The sequence below is a fragment of the Pleurodeles waltl genome, chromosome 2_2 (assembly GCF_031143425.1).
Source record: "Pleurodeles waltl isolate 20211129_DDA chromosome 2_2, aPleWal1.hap1.20221129, whole genome shotgun sequence".
Lineage (NCBI taxonomy): Eukaryota > Metazoa > Chordata > Amphibia > Caudata > Salamandridae > Pleurodeles > Pleurodeles waltl.
In genome coordinates this window covers 149,180,460-149,195,327 of record NC_090439.1, presented here as the reverse complement: position 1 = coordinate 149,195,327, position 14,868 = coordinate 149,180,460, and the positions used below count along the sequence as shown (strand labels likewise).

At 44.5% G+C, this 14,868-nt stretch overlaps 1 protein-coding gene across 2 annotated transcripts in view; it reads left to right on the top strand.

Moving 5' to 3' along the window:
• Nucleotides 1-13,193, top strand: part of MOCOS (molybdenum cofactor sulfurase) — a 2,173,869-nt gene extending 2,160,676 nt beyond the window's left edge. For both annotated transcript variants that reach the window (XM_069219520.1, XM_069219521.1), the window contains one exon: nucleotides 11,866-13,193. In XM_069219520.1, coding sequence (XP_069075621.1) covers nucleotides 11,866-12,012 — 147 coding nt within the window. In that variant the 3' untranslated portion in view covers nucleotides 12,013-13,193. The remainder of the gene's footprint in view (nucleotides 1-11,865) is intronic.
• Nucleotides 13,194-14,868: the final 1,675 nt, after the last annotated feature.

The window sequence follows — 14,868 nt, the reverse complement described above, 5'->3', positions numbered from 1 at the left end:
CTTGTGGGCTGCAGTGTGTACTTATAACACCCAAAAATATCACTAAAATATATGGCTGCCAGGAGCACCAGTATGTTTTGGCTTTGGCTGTAGTCTAAAGCACTGCAGAAACACATGGCAAGGAAAAGTGCCTTTGTCCGAAAGAAAGCCTTTTTTATATATGAATGTCACCTCCACTCCGTACCATGTAAGCCACATAGCAGGAAGCATAATATAAAACAAATTACACACTATGGGGGTCATTCTGACCCCGGCCGGCGGCGGATGCCGCCGGCCTGGCTGGAACCGCCAGAATACCGCTGCACGGTCAAAAGACCGCCGCGGGTATTCTGGGTTTCCCGCTGGGCTGGCGGGCGACCGCCAGAAGGCCGCCCGCCAGCCCAGCGGGAAACACCCTTCCATGAGGATGTCGGCTCCGAATGGAGCCGGCGGAGTGGAAGGGGTGCGACGGGTGCAGTTGCACCCATCGCGATTTTCAGTGTCTGCATGGCAGACACTGAAATTCTTTGTGGGGCCCTGTTACGGGGGCCCCTGCAGTGCCCATGCCATTGGCATGGGCACTGCAGGGGCCCCCAGGGGCCCCACAACACCCCATACCGCCATTCTGTTCCTGGCGGCCAAAACCGCCAGGAACAGGATGGCGGTATGGGGGTCGGAATCCCCATGGCGGCGCAGCAAGCTGCGCCGCCATGGAGGATTCCCCAGGGCAGCGGGAAACCGGCGGTACACCGCCGGTTTTCCGTTTCTGACCGCGGCTGTACCGCCACGGTCAGAATGCCCATGGGAGCACCGCCAGCCTGTTGGCGGTGCTCCCGCGGTCGTTGGCCCTGGCGGATTTTACCGCCAGGGTCAGAATGGCCCCCTATATATTTAAAATGGGTGTTCTCACAGTGACTGAAGGGCTAAACCTGATTTCCACTGTGTAGGTTCTGCTAAATTTTCCAAAAGGCAGGCCTAGCTGTGATTAAAATATTTATTTTGTATTCATGCCCTGGTAGTGAAAACCCTCAAATTCTGTTTTTCACTGGTAGTGGTAGGCCTGCCTCGCTTATAGGCTAACATTGGAGTTTCCTTTTTACATCTAATAAGTGATAATCATGCCTTTCAAGGTCTTGTTGAATCTTTCAATAAGACCACTGGATTGGGAATGGTAAGGGGTAGTGGACCGGTAGGTCACCCATACACACCCCACATGGACTTCATGTATGCAGACATGAAGTTTGTGCCTCTGTTAGACCCAATCTCCTTTAGGAATCCCACACGCTGTAAATATCCCCATCAGAGCTCTGGTCACCACTGGTGTAGTCACTGTCCTCAGAGGATTTGCTTCTGGGTCTGGGTAGCGGGTGGCATAGTCCACCAAAACCAGCCTAAACCTGTTGCCTAAGGCAGTCTTGGGGTCCAAGGGACCAATGATGTAGATGCCCAGCCTTTCAAAGGGGGTGCCAAAAGACTGGGAGCAGGACTAGGGGGGCCTTGATCCTTTCCCCTGTCTTCCCACTGACCTGGCAGGTTAGGAAGGACCTACAGAATGCATCTGAGGCCATCTGCATTCAGGGCAATAAAAGTGAGTGACAAGCCTGGCGAAGGTCTTGTTTTGCCCCAAATGTCCAGCCAGGAGGATGTTGTGAGCCAGACCCAGTAGGAAGGCCCGGTAGCACAGGGACCACCAGCACAAGTGCTGTCCCAGCCTCCAGTGCCTTAGGCTCACTGTGGAGGAGATTATTCTGCAATATCTGTGTTGTCTGACAGAGGCACAAACCTCATTTCTGCATACATAAAGTCCATGTAGATTCATGTAGGGTGACCTACCGGTTCACTACCCCTTACCATCTTAAATCCAATGGTATTGTGGAGAGATTCAACAAGTCCTTGAAAAGCATGATCACAGGCCTCCCTGAGGCCATGAGGCATAAGTGAGACGTCCTCTTGCCATGCTTTCTCTTTGTTTATAGACTGGTGCCCCAGAAGGGGGTGGGATTCAGTCCCTTTGAATTTCTCTATGAATACCCTGTCAGAGGACCCCTAAGCATAGTGAAAGAAGAGTGGGAGGAAGCTCCTAGGAACCCCGCCCAGGATGTGGTCAGTTACATGCTAGCCCTCACCTTGTCTGACAACCTGTAAATTTTGTTCGTTACAGCGGGACTGTCTCCTATGTGAATATCATGGACACACAAGGTTGTAAGTCCAGGGGTGAGGGAAAACATGGAGGAGTACTGTTCCAGTAACTGGTAGCAGTCCCCTCTCTGATCCAGGGTCAGGGAGTCAGAGAGATTGACACCCTCCACTGACCCATCACCTTCCTTGGCAGAGAGGAGGTTGGCGAAAGGTTCAGTCTCCTCTTCCATACCCTTCGACAAAGGCTTCCAATTTAAGCCAGAATCAAACTGCATCCCCAAATATGGAAAACTCCCTACTTTAATCAGGGGGTGGTGGCTTAGGGTAAAGGACTTGGAGATTAATGGTTTTGCCCCCTGCACCATAATGCATGATTTAGACAAGGTAACTGCAAGGTCCAAAGCTTTCATAAAATCGTCAAAAGCATTCAGTAACTTTGGAAGACCATTAGTGGTTCTTGCCATCAAAACCGTTTACCCGGTCAAACGCGACTGTTAACTCCAGAAATATGTCTGAATGAGCAACTGTATATTTACTGCCTATTATAAAAAGAATTCACTGGCCAATTGCCCTGTTGGAACCCATAATTTCAGCCCGATTATATTCTTATCATCCGCCAATAAGCACAGTATGTGAAATATCACCCTGTCCAATACTTTTACTATGGAATCGAACAGGGAAATAGGCCTATAACACTCAGGCTTACCCTTGTCACCTTTTTTAAAAACCAGGACAATTATCAAACTACACCAGGATGGCAGGGAACCCACCCTTACCACAGCATTCAAAACCAATGTTAGCATAGGGACCCAAATCCCAATAAAATAATTTGTAAGAATAAACCTTGTGGGATCCCATCCAGACTTGGGGCCTTGTTCCTGGTGAGACCCAGGATTCCTTATTTAACTTCTTCTAGGATGAAAACCAAATTAGGCTTTCCCCCACCACCTGGGCCGCCATGCTCAAAGTAACCTGTACAGGCCAGTTGTCCATCTTCTCAAAATGATCCACCCAGTCTCAGCTGGTGTGTGATGATATATGCGGGGGATATTTTTCTAGGCAAAGCTGGGCTGATTTATAATAATCCAAAACCTTGCACTATTTTTGATGGTACTAGCATCTACCAGATTCTCCCAAGCACTTCCTCTTAAATACTCCTTCCTTCTGTTAAGCACTGAGCGCAAGAGCGCCTACACATGTTAACCAGTTCCTTGTCTGGGGAGATTTAAGTGCACTCTTTAGTTCACGCAGGGCCCTTGAGCAGCCTGAGTCAATCTATTTTGGGGTGTGTTTAGGAGGCTTGCAGCATCTATGGAAAGAAGAGTTTTAACTTTTGCTGAAAAGCTGTAAAAGCAGTTAAGAGATCCTCATTCGAGGAAGACCACCGCTCTAGGCAAATTGTCCATTCTATCTAGCAACTTTATAAAAGAGCAGCTGCAAAGGTACCAGGCTCCACTCGAGACCATTTTAAACATTTACTCTGAATCTGAATCTGGGGAGCAGTTTGCTGACAGGCAATGTTCCTTACACCTAGTCTAGGAGCCCCTATATTCAATACCACGAAATTATGATTGCTAAAAGGGTGGCCTACGACTTCAAATTTGGTGATTAAAAGAAGTATAGTAACAGAGACAAAGATGTAATCAATAATCAAGGAACAGCCCCTTCCTTGTTACGTTGGAGCAAATATCCCATCCTCAGGAACTGCAAACACACCCCAAGTTTACACAAGATTGAAGTCACTCAACAACAACAATGTGAGTTTATTACCTTCTCTGGAATGTGGGACTCCCAGCTCAAAAAATATTTACCAGAGATTCTAGAGGACAGGACCTGCGAATTGTATACGAGACCTTCCACATTCCCCAGCCTGCAGATGTGCATGTTTAAATCCACCATCAATATATAGCTTGTCATCCTCCCACCCTGATGCCTCCCTAACAGCTCCATGAACATGATTAAACTGTGAACACTAGTAATATCCAGATTCCAGGTTTTGGCTTTATAAAAATTTAGCAGCACATGCTTAAAGATCCGGTGAGTGTAATCCTTAATGATCGAATAATATCAGCAGTAGATGCTATCTCTTTTACCCGCCCATTTATCCTAATGGAGACAAAAATTATCACACCCCCTCTAGCTCGGCCAGTAGCGAACTGAATGGCTGACAAACTATGTTTTACAACCCTCAAGATGTAACACATTCTCACACTCCCACATTTCTTGAAGACAGATCAGTTGGAAACCTTTCACAAAACATATGCATTCCACCTCCTTGAATTTAGGGGACAGGCCTGCTTTATTCCAACTAAGTAAACTTATGTCATCCCCATCCTAAACATGTAACATCCACCTTCTGAGCAGAAATAACCTCATATGCAGAAGGCTCCACCCCAATCAAAGATTCTACTGCTGTAGGTTCACATCAATCACAGGCATCCAACTGGGTCAAGGGGCAAATCTATTGTGACATATCACTTGGGGGCAAGTAGACTGCCACAGTGTATAAGACATAATACGAGATCTCTGCTGGACCCCTGTAAATAATTTCCCATGTGTCAGTCTATGGAAAAAGCCCAATGGCAAAACCTGGATTGCGAAAGACAAAACTACCTCTGCTGAGATCCTTCCTAGAAAGCACATGTTCTGCCATATAAGCCCTCTCAAAATTAACAACAATGCAGTCTCCCTCCAGGGTTTTTGGTTCCTTGCCCAGCCAATTTACTGTCCTTGCCATATTGATGCAATCAGAGGTAGGTACACCAAAGCTCAGATGGGAGCCCAACCAATGCATTACTTCATTCTTCAGCTCCCTATATGATGAATTAGTACCCAAAGGAGGAACATTACCCAAAACCACCATGTAGGGGGTAGCATCAGGAGGTAGATCAATTATTGGCAGATTAGGGGTGCTAGTTTTTTAACAGCTTCCCTCTGGGGTGCTGTATGCCTAAAACACATGGAATTTTCCATTATAAGATCCGTACCCAAATCACTGATACTATTACACCCCTCCCCAAACTCATTTCCTGGAATTCTACACAAAATAGATTCGGGTCCAACTGACCCTGGCTTGCTTAATGCTGTTGGATGTGAGCCTCCCCTTTCTAACTGGTATAGACTTATCCATATGGGAAGCCACCTATAGTTCCAGTAGTGGTCTCTAAGAGAACCCTGTTAATTTCCCAACATTTTCATGCAGGATAACATGCTCAATAGTTTACATCAGGTCACCAGAGGCTCAACTAACAAAATTTGAAGTCTAAAATATAGGAAATCCAAGCAGGATTGTAGCTTGCTTTCAATCAGATCCTCCACCAAATTATTCCCTAGTTTAATCTTTGATCTAGGGGATGAGCCACCTTCCTTCCCCGGGCCCCATCCCTCTCTTTTCTTCCGTTTGAGAGCCAGAGATTGAGAGTCCTTCCCTTGTTCTGAACATGAAATGCACAGAATGGGAACTTCAGCTAGGACCCGTGCCCCACGATGAACCTGGGCTACAGCGTTTATAGGGTTCATATCTGGCCTGCCTGTAAGTGATCAAGAGCCTTTGGTGACAGCAAGTAATGTTGCATTCCCTCCTCACTGTGCCAGTTCGTCCTTCACATGAGTGATTTCTTTTTCCAGAAGCCCCACAGCTGAAGATAAATATGATAAGATACTCGGCTTCTCTGAGTGAGTTTTGTTGGTAGCAAAATCCCCCTCCCCGCTCTACCTAGTGCCTTGCGTTTCCCCATTGGCATGCTGAACGACAACCAGGGTAACTTTAACAGCTCCTCTGTTCTTTAAACCAAATAACCACTGTCCAGGGGTACCTTGCCAATTAGATTGTATGAACAATAACTAGTTTACCAGCTTCTGTAATCGTAGACCCCCCCAGACATAACCGGATTCCTCCTCTCCCAGCGTCTAAACCGGCCTCGTTGCAATAAAAGGTTACAGCTCTTACCGGTAACATGATCTGTTCCCTGAAAGTCAACACTGCTTTTAATCACTGACCGTGTCTTACTGGAAGAAAAGCTAAGCCAAGGGGGGTGGTCGCCTCAACTTTGGTCAGGTGCTGACGGATCTGCCTCTGGGCTGGACTTGGCCTGGAAACGTCCCGTGCCTGTCCCGCGCAACAGGTTGCCTCATCAGCTTATAAGCGCCTCCCGGCACGTTCCAGTCTGTGTTGGCGACTCCAGCCACAAAGAGTGATGGGGGTTTTAGTTGGATGTCACCCATGCTCTATTACCAGTCTCCCACATAGCGGTCCACCTCACCAGCTTATAAGCAGCTCCTAGCATGTTCAGGTCTGCATTGGCAGTTTCAGCATCATCTGCAAAGAGTGATGGGGGTTGTAATTGGATATCCCCTCTGCTCCACAACCGTTTTCCCACACAGCCAGTCGCCTCACCAGCTTAGAAGTGTCTCCTGGTGTGTTAAGGTCCATGTTGGCAGCTCCAGCTGCAAGGAGTGATGGAGTAGTTGGATGTTCCTCCTGCTCCACAGCCAGTCTCCCTCACAGTTGGTCACCTCACTGGCTCGTAAGAGGCTCCTGGCACTTTCAGTCCCGCCTTGGCAGCTCCAGTTGCAAAGAGTGTTAGCGCGTAAGACCTTAATAAGTAAACTTACAAGGGAGATGCAAATAGGTTGATGAACCTTTTGACTCGCTTCAAGGTTTTCCCACCATATATCCCACACATGCAGATCAATAATCAATAACAATCAACAACATTAGTAATCAATAGGAGTCAGAAATTGTCACACACCATGACCTTTCAGTCGTGTAACCTCACCTTTATGTAAAAGGTAGAATATTTATTTCCCTATATTAACAATTCTAATGTAAAGCAAGTCAATCTGAAAATCAGTTGATAAATATTCAGAAACAACACTGGCTGACCGAAACAGCGAATGAATCGCAATCTAATCAAAGCTTGAGCTACTACACATTCCAAAGTTACAGTGCAAATTAATAACAGGAATAACTGTGGAAACGATATTACATTTAGTTTCAGCAAGGGAAGACATCAGTTGTTATTTCATGAGAACCCTAACTAACACTAGATTAGAATAGCATGTTTGGGCTTCATGCAAAACAATTTAGTCAACACAAATTTGGAAAACATCTAACTATGGCTCTATCAAAATAGAGGTTGGTACCTAGAAACAAAAGCAAATAGACATAGCAATTAATATAATTGACAGTATACCTCTCCTCAAATTGATTGGCAAATGAAAATAGTCTTCGTCATCAGGACATCAGCCTGCTGAGCAAGGCATCAGGATTCATCATCAAATTTCAGAAAAGGCAAAGTCTCTTTAAGCAGAAAAGTTAAGCAAGTCTCTTCTCAAGACGGTTAAGAAAGTAATGGTCTTATGACAGGATAGAATATGGGCAAATGCGCTGTCTTCCCTCAGCGCAGTCTGGCTACTTCCCATATCCTAATTGGTTTGAGGATTCGCATGTTCACACTTTGTCCAATAAAACTAAAACTTCAAATCTACATTCCCACTAGTACATGGTTCACATGTTGATGATTGGCTCCTCTTTTCCCGCTCCCGTCATTCGGCTTGTCACGTAACAATATTGTTGCAGTTTATACTCCAGTCAGTATGGTCTTTGTCTTCTCCTGGGAAAGTCGGTCTCACACACATTACATCAAACATTGTTGCATTAGCAAGTACAGCATCTTCTAGAAAATAGTTCTCATGAGAAAGATTTCATCTACGGGCACATGGACAGTACAGTGGAAAATCACAATTTAATTCTCTAAGCAGACATTTTATTAAACGCCTAAGAAATACAGCTTGATATGAGGCTGTGTAAGTAGGCCAAGATCTCACTAAGTTAAAGCCTACAATTAATAAAGCTAATACAAAATGCATAACCCTTAATATGACATATTACTACATTATAAGCTCATCAGTTCATATTAATAAGCCATTAACAAGTGTTCTTCATGAACATTGGTGGCCACACTCGTGGACGCACCTTCAAATGTGTGCATTATTTTCCTTTAAGTTATTACATTTTCTACACAATTTCAACACTCAGAATACATGAATACTCATTATTAAAATCAGCGTTAACAAGAGGGATGGGGGTTGTAGTTGTTTGTCCCCCCGCTGCACAACCAGTAATTATGCTTATTCTCATGATTTTCTATTTTAGAATATTAATTCACTATTGTAAAACAAACAAATAGTGTCAAAACGGTACACAGCATGTCTTCAATTGCATAAATTATTAGCAAAACAGTTAAAGCACAAAAAAGCTGCCCCCATGCCAACAGGGAACTATAACCATCTAGCACAATGGTCTTATCATTGATTCACATAATTCAACTGAAATGTTTACAGATGTTTTTACTTGGCAAATATACTTACCCTCCATGAGTTAGCATTATGGTTTGTTACAAAGTAATGACTTGGCATGTCACTTCTTTGCTTTCAGTAGAGCCATTCTGTTAGACATGGGGTCTTTGGTTGGCAGTAAGGTTACCCCCGGTCCAAGCAAGGACCCTCACTCTAGTCAGGGTAAAAGAGAATCACCGTCAGCTAACCCCTGCTCACCCCATTGGTAGCTTGACATGAGCAGTAGGCTTAACTTCAGAGTGCTAGGTGTAAAGTATTTGTACCAACACACACAGAAACTTAATGAAATCACTACAAAATGACACAACACAGGTTTAGAAAAATAGAGAATATTTATCTAAACAAAACAAGACCAAAACAACAAAAATCCACAATACACAAGTCAAGTTATCAATTAAAAAGCAAAAAGAGTAGTCATGTAGTTTTAAACACACACTAACACTGTTAGCATGAAAATGTACCTTGGGTGCAAACCACGCAGCGCATGTTGTGTTCTCACCAGCCTCTGTCAGCGATGCTGCGCGTCATTTCTCCAGCTCCGTGCATCGATTCTTCGGTCACATTACAGGCCAGCGTCGATTTAGAGCCGCACAGCCGGCGGCGCATCGATTTCCCACCTGCAGATCTGAGTTGCGTCGATCTTTTCCACGCTGGGCTTTCTGTGCGTGGATTTCTTCCTCTTAGGCTGCCAGCTTCTCCTTTCAGGGTCCCAGGAACTGGGTGGGCACCACAGGGCAGAGGAGGAGTCTCTCCAGAGACTCGAGGTGCTGGGAGAGAGAAGTCTTTTCTGTCTCTGAGACTTCAAACAACAGGAGGCAAGCTCTAAATCAAGCCCTTGGGGATCTTCACAAGATGGAAGGCACACAAGGTCCAGTCTGTGCCCTCTTACTCTGGCAGAAGCAGCAACTGTAGGATAACTCCACAAAGCACAGTCACAGGCAGGACAGCTCTTCTTCCTCAGCTTTTCAGCTCTTCTCCAGGCAGAGGTTCCTCTTGGTTTCCAGAATTGTTCTAAAGTCTGTGGTTTGGGGTGCCCTTATTATACCCAATTTCTCATTTGAAGTAGGACTACTTCAAAGCAAAGTCTCTCTTGAATGTGAAATCCTGCCTTGCCCAGGCCAGGCCCGAGACACTCACCAGGGATTGGAGACTGCATTGTGTGAGGGTAGGCACAGCCCATTCAGGTGTGAGTGACCACTCCTCCCCTCCTTCCTAGCACAGATGGCTCATCAGGATATGCAGGCTACACCCCAGCTCCCTTTGTGTCCCTGTCTAGTGTGAGGTGCAACCAGCCCAACTGTCAAACTGACCCAGACAGGGAATCTACAAACAGGCAGAGTCACAAAAATGGTATAAGCAAGAAAATTCTTGAAAAGTGGCATTTATAAACAAGCAATCTTAAAATCAACTTCACTAAAAGATGTATTTTTAAATTGTGAGCTCAGAGACCCCAAACTCCACATGTCCATCCGCTCCCAAAGGGAATCTACACTTTAATCAGATTTAAAGGTAGCCCCCATGTTTACCAACGAGAGGGACAGGCCTTGAAACAGTGAAAAACAAATTTAGCAATATTTCACTGTCAGGACATATAAAACACATTACTATATGTCCTACCTTAACCATACACTGCACCCTGCCCTGGGGGCTACCTAGGGCCTACCTTAGGGGTGTCTGACATGTAAGAAAAGGGAAGGCTTAGGCCTGGCAAGTGGGTAAAACTGTAAACTTTGCACTTGTATAGCGCACTACTCACCCGTTAGGGTCTCAAGGCGCTGTACTCATACTGCTATGGAACCCCTCCTGGCTTTTCCCTGTGAGGTGCCCACTCCTGGGCACCCCCAGGGTGAAGCCAGGCATCCAAGCACTGTCGGGCCGTTGTGGAGATTAAGCAAGCTATTGCCCAGAGTTGCAGAGTGGGACCCATTAATTAGATTAGTCACCAAGGCGAGAATTATCTGGTCCAAGGGAATTGAGCCCAAGACCTGCCAAAGCGGGACTTGAACCCTGGTCTTGAGCCAGATCTCTGCTTCAGGGTCTGCCGCTCTAACCATTGTGCCACACTTATCCACACTTGCCAAGTCGAATTTACAGTTAATACTGCACACACAGACACTGCAATGGCAGGTCAGAGACATGATTACAGAGCTACTTATGTGGGTGGCACAACCATTGCTGCAGGCCCACTAGTAGCATTTGATTTACAGGCCCTGGGCACCTCTAGTGCACTGTACTAGGGACTTACTAATAAATCAAATATGCCAATCATGGATAAACCAATGACATATACATTTTGTAAAGGAGCAATTGCACTTTAGCACTGGTTAGCAGTGGTAAAGTGCCCAGTGTAACAAAAACAGCAAAATCAGAGTCCAGCACACATCAACAAACTGGGAAACAGAGGCAAAAAGTTGAGGGAGACCACGCCAAGGATGAAAAGTCTAACACATTCTTTTTTCCTGCATCTAATCTCATACTCTAATAATAGAGGTTTCACACATTGTTTACACGACTTGCCATAAAGAGCAAAGGTGAAAAGCTAGTGCTTTCATTGTTAACCGATAGAAGGCTGCATTCAAATGTATTGCTATTTCCCCTTCTCCAATTTAGGGGCTGATTCAGAAAAATATCGGTGAGTACAGGAACTAGCATTACAGAAGTGCTCTTTTTCCTAATCTTTTGTGAATAAGCCTGGAAGTGTCCATTCCCTATTGTTAAAAGTGCAGCCAGGCTACAGTGCCTTGTAGCTGCACTAATTGTGCATGAACTTTAACATTTGATAGCAATATAGGGATTTTGAGGCCAATTTAAAAAGCCAATTAGGAGTACTTAAACATGTACTACTGGATTGCTCGAAGACCACTGCCTACGCTAAACACTCGTATTAGAAAACTTTCTTTAGTTTACTTCTTGATAACTGTGACCTGTGCATCCTTCCTGCTGCACCTTTGCAAAATGTTTGGATCGCATAAAGCTTAAAACCACATAGCTGTGGAAATATACAATTTTGTATGCAGTTGTACTGGTTGTTTTTTTGTGAATTGCGGCCAATTATTTTATAGGTTGTGCCATAAAAAAATATAAATAAATATAATAATGAATATATTTTAAGTATCCCTATTTAAATAAAATTGAAGGAAATATACCCATGAAAATAAAGTTATAGTTTATATAGAAATATATAAAGCCTGATTCAAAAATATGTTTTGATGACTTACTTTTGTAGTACTCTTGGTTTACTCCTAAATTCCAGAAGTAAGCGAGGAGTATTTCTATGTATATACTGTAAAAACTGTAAAATAATTGCATGAGAAACATTAACAAAGTCGCACCATAATCGATGTAACCGCTTACTAATTAATTCATTTTTATTTCTGTATTTCACAGACTACATTTGGCATGTACTTACAGAATCGGGAACTGGCTTCCTCTTTGTCCACTGTGCTACCTGTAGGATCCAAAGTAGTTCCAGTGCTGAAGAAGGATGAAGAAATTGCGAGTGCACTTTCCACTGATTTGAAAATGCTTGACTAGCTTAGTGTTGTTGGTCAGTTATGTTTTAACGGAGATCCAGACTATGAAAATGGTGGATTAAATATTGAGAAATAGAGATTATGTCATGAAGGTTTGCCCTCTCGCAAGGTCACAGCTGTGCGCCTGCACTTTTTGGGATTGCACTTTCTAGAGCACATACATTAACGTGAACTTTCTTCTGGTTAGTGCACGTGCTGAAGACAGCTCTGCTAACAGTGAGCTCTCGGTCCCTTCCTTTACTTTCGAGCTGTGATATTTGCAGCACATCCGTTACCTCTGAGTAATTATGAGTTAAGGGTGTGTGCTTTAGAAAGTGCAATCTCGTAAAAACAGGTGCACAGTTATCCTGGTGAACTCACACCTTTACGAAAAGGTCCCTGGTGAAAGTAGCCTGATAAAAACAGCTAATCATAGACACGCATGCATGAAGACATTAATTTACAAGGATGTGAGAATTATGTAAACAGTTTTATTTTAGATAAATGGGTTATTTAAGGTTTTCGCACAGGTCTGTCGAGTTGGCCCTGATTAGTGCTTCAGGAAGGCTGATTAATTGGTATAGAGTTCTTACAGGTCATTGTGTCCCTGTTGTGGGTACTCCTGATTGAAGTCACCCCCAGTGCTATCTTCTGAAAGAAGCATCACTTTACACAAAAGTTGCATCTGAATAACATCTGTAAATATACCAACCCAAATTGGTTCTGAAGCATGAGACACCCCGGGTCTGATTTGATTGTGTAGTATTTAGTACTTCTGCGATGTTAGAGGTATTTTGTTTTTAATAAAAAAAATAACCACGGGGTGGATATTGTTATTATGTCAGTCATCTGACTTTTGCGTTCTGAGCTGTTGCTCCCAAACTACCTCCCTGAGAAGCCTGTTTCTGCTCACACTCACTACCTTGACAGTCTCGGAAAGGAAGGCTTTTGGCTCTGCTGCAGATCCCTTGTGGGAGAGACAAACAGACACCAGTAGCATACGATGTAAACCACCACATTTGGGATCGAGTACCCTGTGACTATCTTGTGGGCCACCCCCAAACAAGGTCTGACATGCATGTTGTCCTTTACTTTTAACAGGTTTTTGTTTAGCTACCTATTGAAGTGCTTAACTGTCTATTGTGCTGTAGCTGCTAACAGTTTACTGGCATCCACTGTACACCACCATCAATACAGGATTGAAGTGACATGTCCAATTATTTTCGTATGTGTGGCGTTAGAGGTTTAGTGGATAGGGTCTCCTAGCTCGGTGACCTAGTATAATGTTTGGCAGCTACTGAGCAGTGTCTATTTAACATGAAATGGAAAAATATATTGGGTTTTTTTCAACAGCCATGTGGGTTATGAGAAAAAAATTCTGCATCATAAATAGTGCCCAGGTAGCATGAAAATGAAAATGAATGGCAAAAAATAATTTGAACTTTCTGCACAGTGTGATGCATAGAAGTGAATTTACTTTGACTTTTGACTAAGGCCCATATTTATACTCGGTTTGCGCTGAATTTGTGTCATTATGTTTTACGCCAAGTCAGCGCAAACCTAACTCCATATTTATACTTTGCCACTTGACACGTCTAGCGCCAAAGTTATGGAGTTAACGTTGTTTTCTGGACGTGAAAACCTACCTTGCGTCAATGAGATGCAAGGTAGGCATTCCCGTGCAGAAAAGGATGATATGGCCTTTGCGCCATATTTATCCCGTGCTAAAATCCAGTATAGGGGGATGGGGACCTTAAATAATGGCACTAAGCTTGATTAGCGCCATTATTTAACGCCTGGGTATGGGCAGGCGTAAGCGGACCTATAGGCATATTTCCATGGTCATAGACCATGGAAAGTGCCTATAGGAGACCGTCCCTGGCCCCAGGGACACCCCCACCCCCCTCCACCCACACCAGAGGGACACCACAGGATGGGGGACCCAACCCAGGTAAGTCCCAGTAAGTATTTTGGTTTCCCCGCTCGGGGGCCCTGACACGGGGCCCCCTACACGGCATTGGCCCGAGTGGCCATGCCCAGGGGACATGTCCATTGGGGGTGGTGATCATGGCTCCTGTCTTCACTAAGACAGGAGCCATGTCAGTGGGGGTTGTGCTCCAGAAAAAGGCTCTACACTGCTTAGGGGCATTTTTCTGCCTCTAGACAATGTAGCGCCATAATTCGGTGCACAAGGCTGGGTTTTCCCTACGCCTCCCACACCCTGTTAGCGTCCTTTCTAAGGACGCAACAGGGCATTAGCGCCAACTAGTGCCATTCCATAAATATGGCACACGACTGGCATCTTAGAATGGCACTAGCCGGCGATATACTTTTTCACGCAAAACTGCGCTAACGCAGTTTTGCGTGAAAAAGGATGAATCTGGCCCTGAGTGCATTATACATGGGAACATTTTATTTTAATGTTGGCTATTCATTAATAATTTACCATCTAGGAATGTAACCATGAGATTACATTTTGCTCTGTGCTCAGGTCTAGAACGACTTACATTATAAGACCCTCTTAAGAGAGGTCTGGTATTACCAATGGAACTGGTAACCGCGGTTAACAGCCACATCAGGAATACAATTCCTGCTAGAACTCTCCGGACCAGGAGCATTTCACCCTGTCACTTCTCTAAGGCAGAATACGGAATAATTGTTGGAATCTGGTTCACTCTTGCTGTTTCCCACTTCTCAGAGACCAATTGTTGGAATACACCCGGAAATTACTGATGACTGTGGTAACTGTTGGAGTGGCAACAACGGTCCAAATTGTGGCCCACTTATAATAAGCTCCATTGAATCAAACCTGGCTACCGACAGCTGGTCTAGACGAGCCTAAACATACCTCAGTGGGATTTTGTTTACATTTCTGATT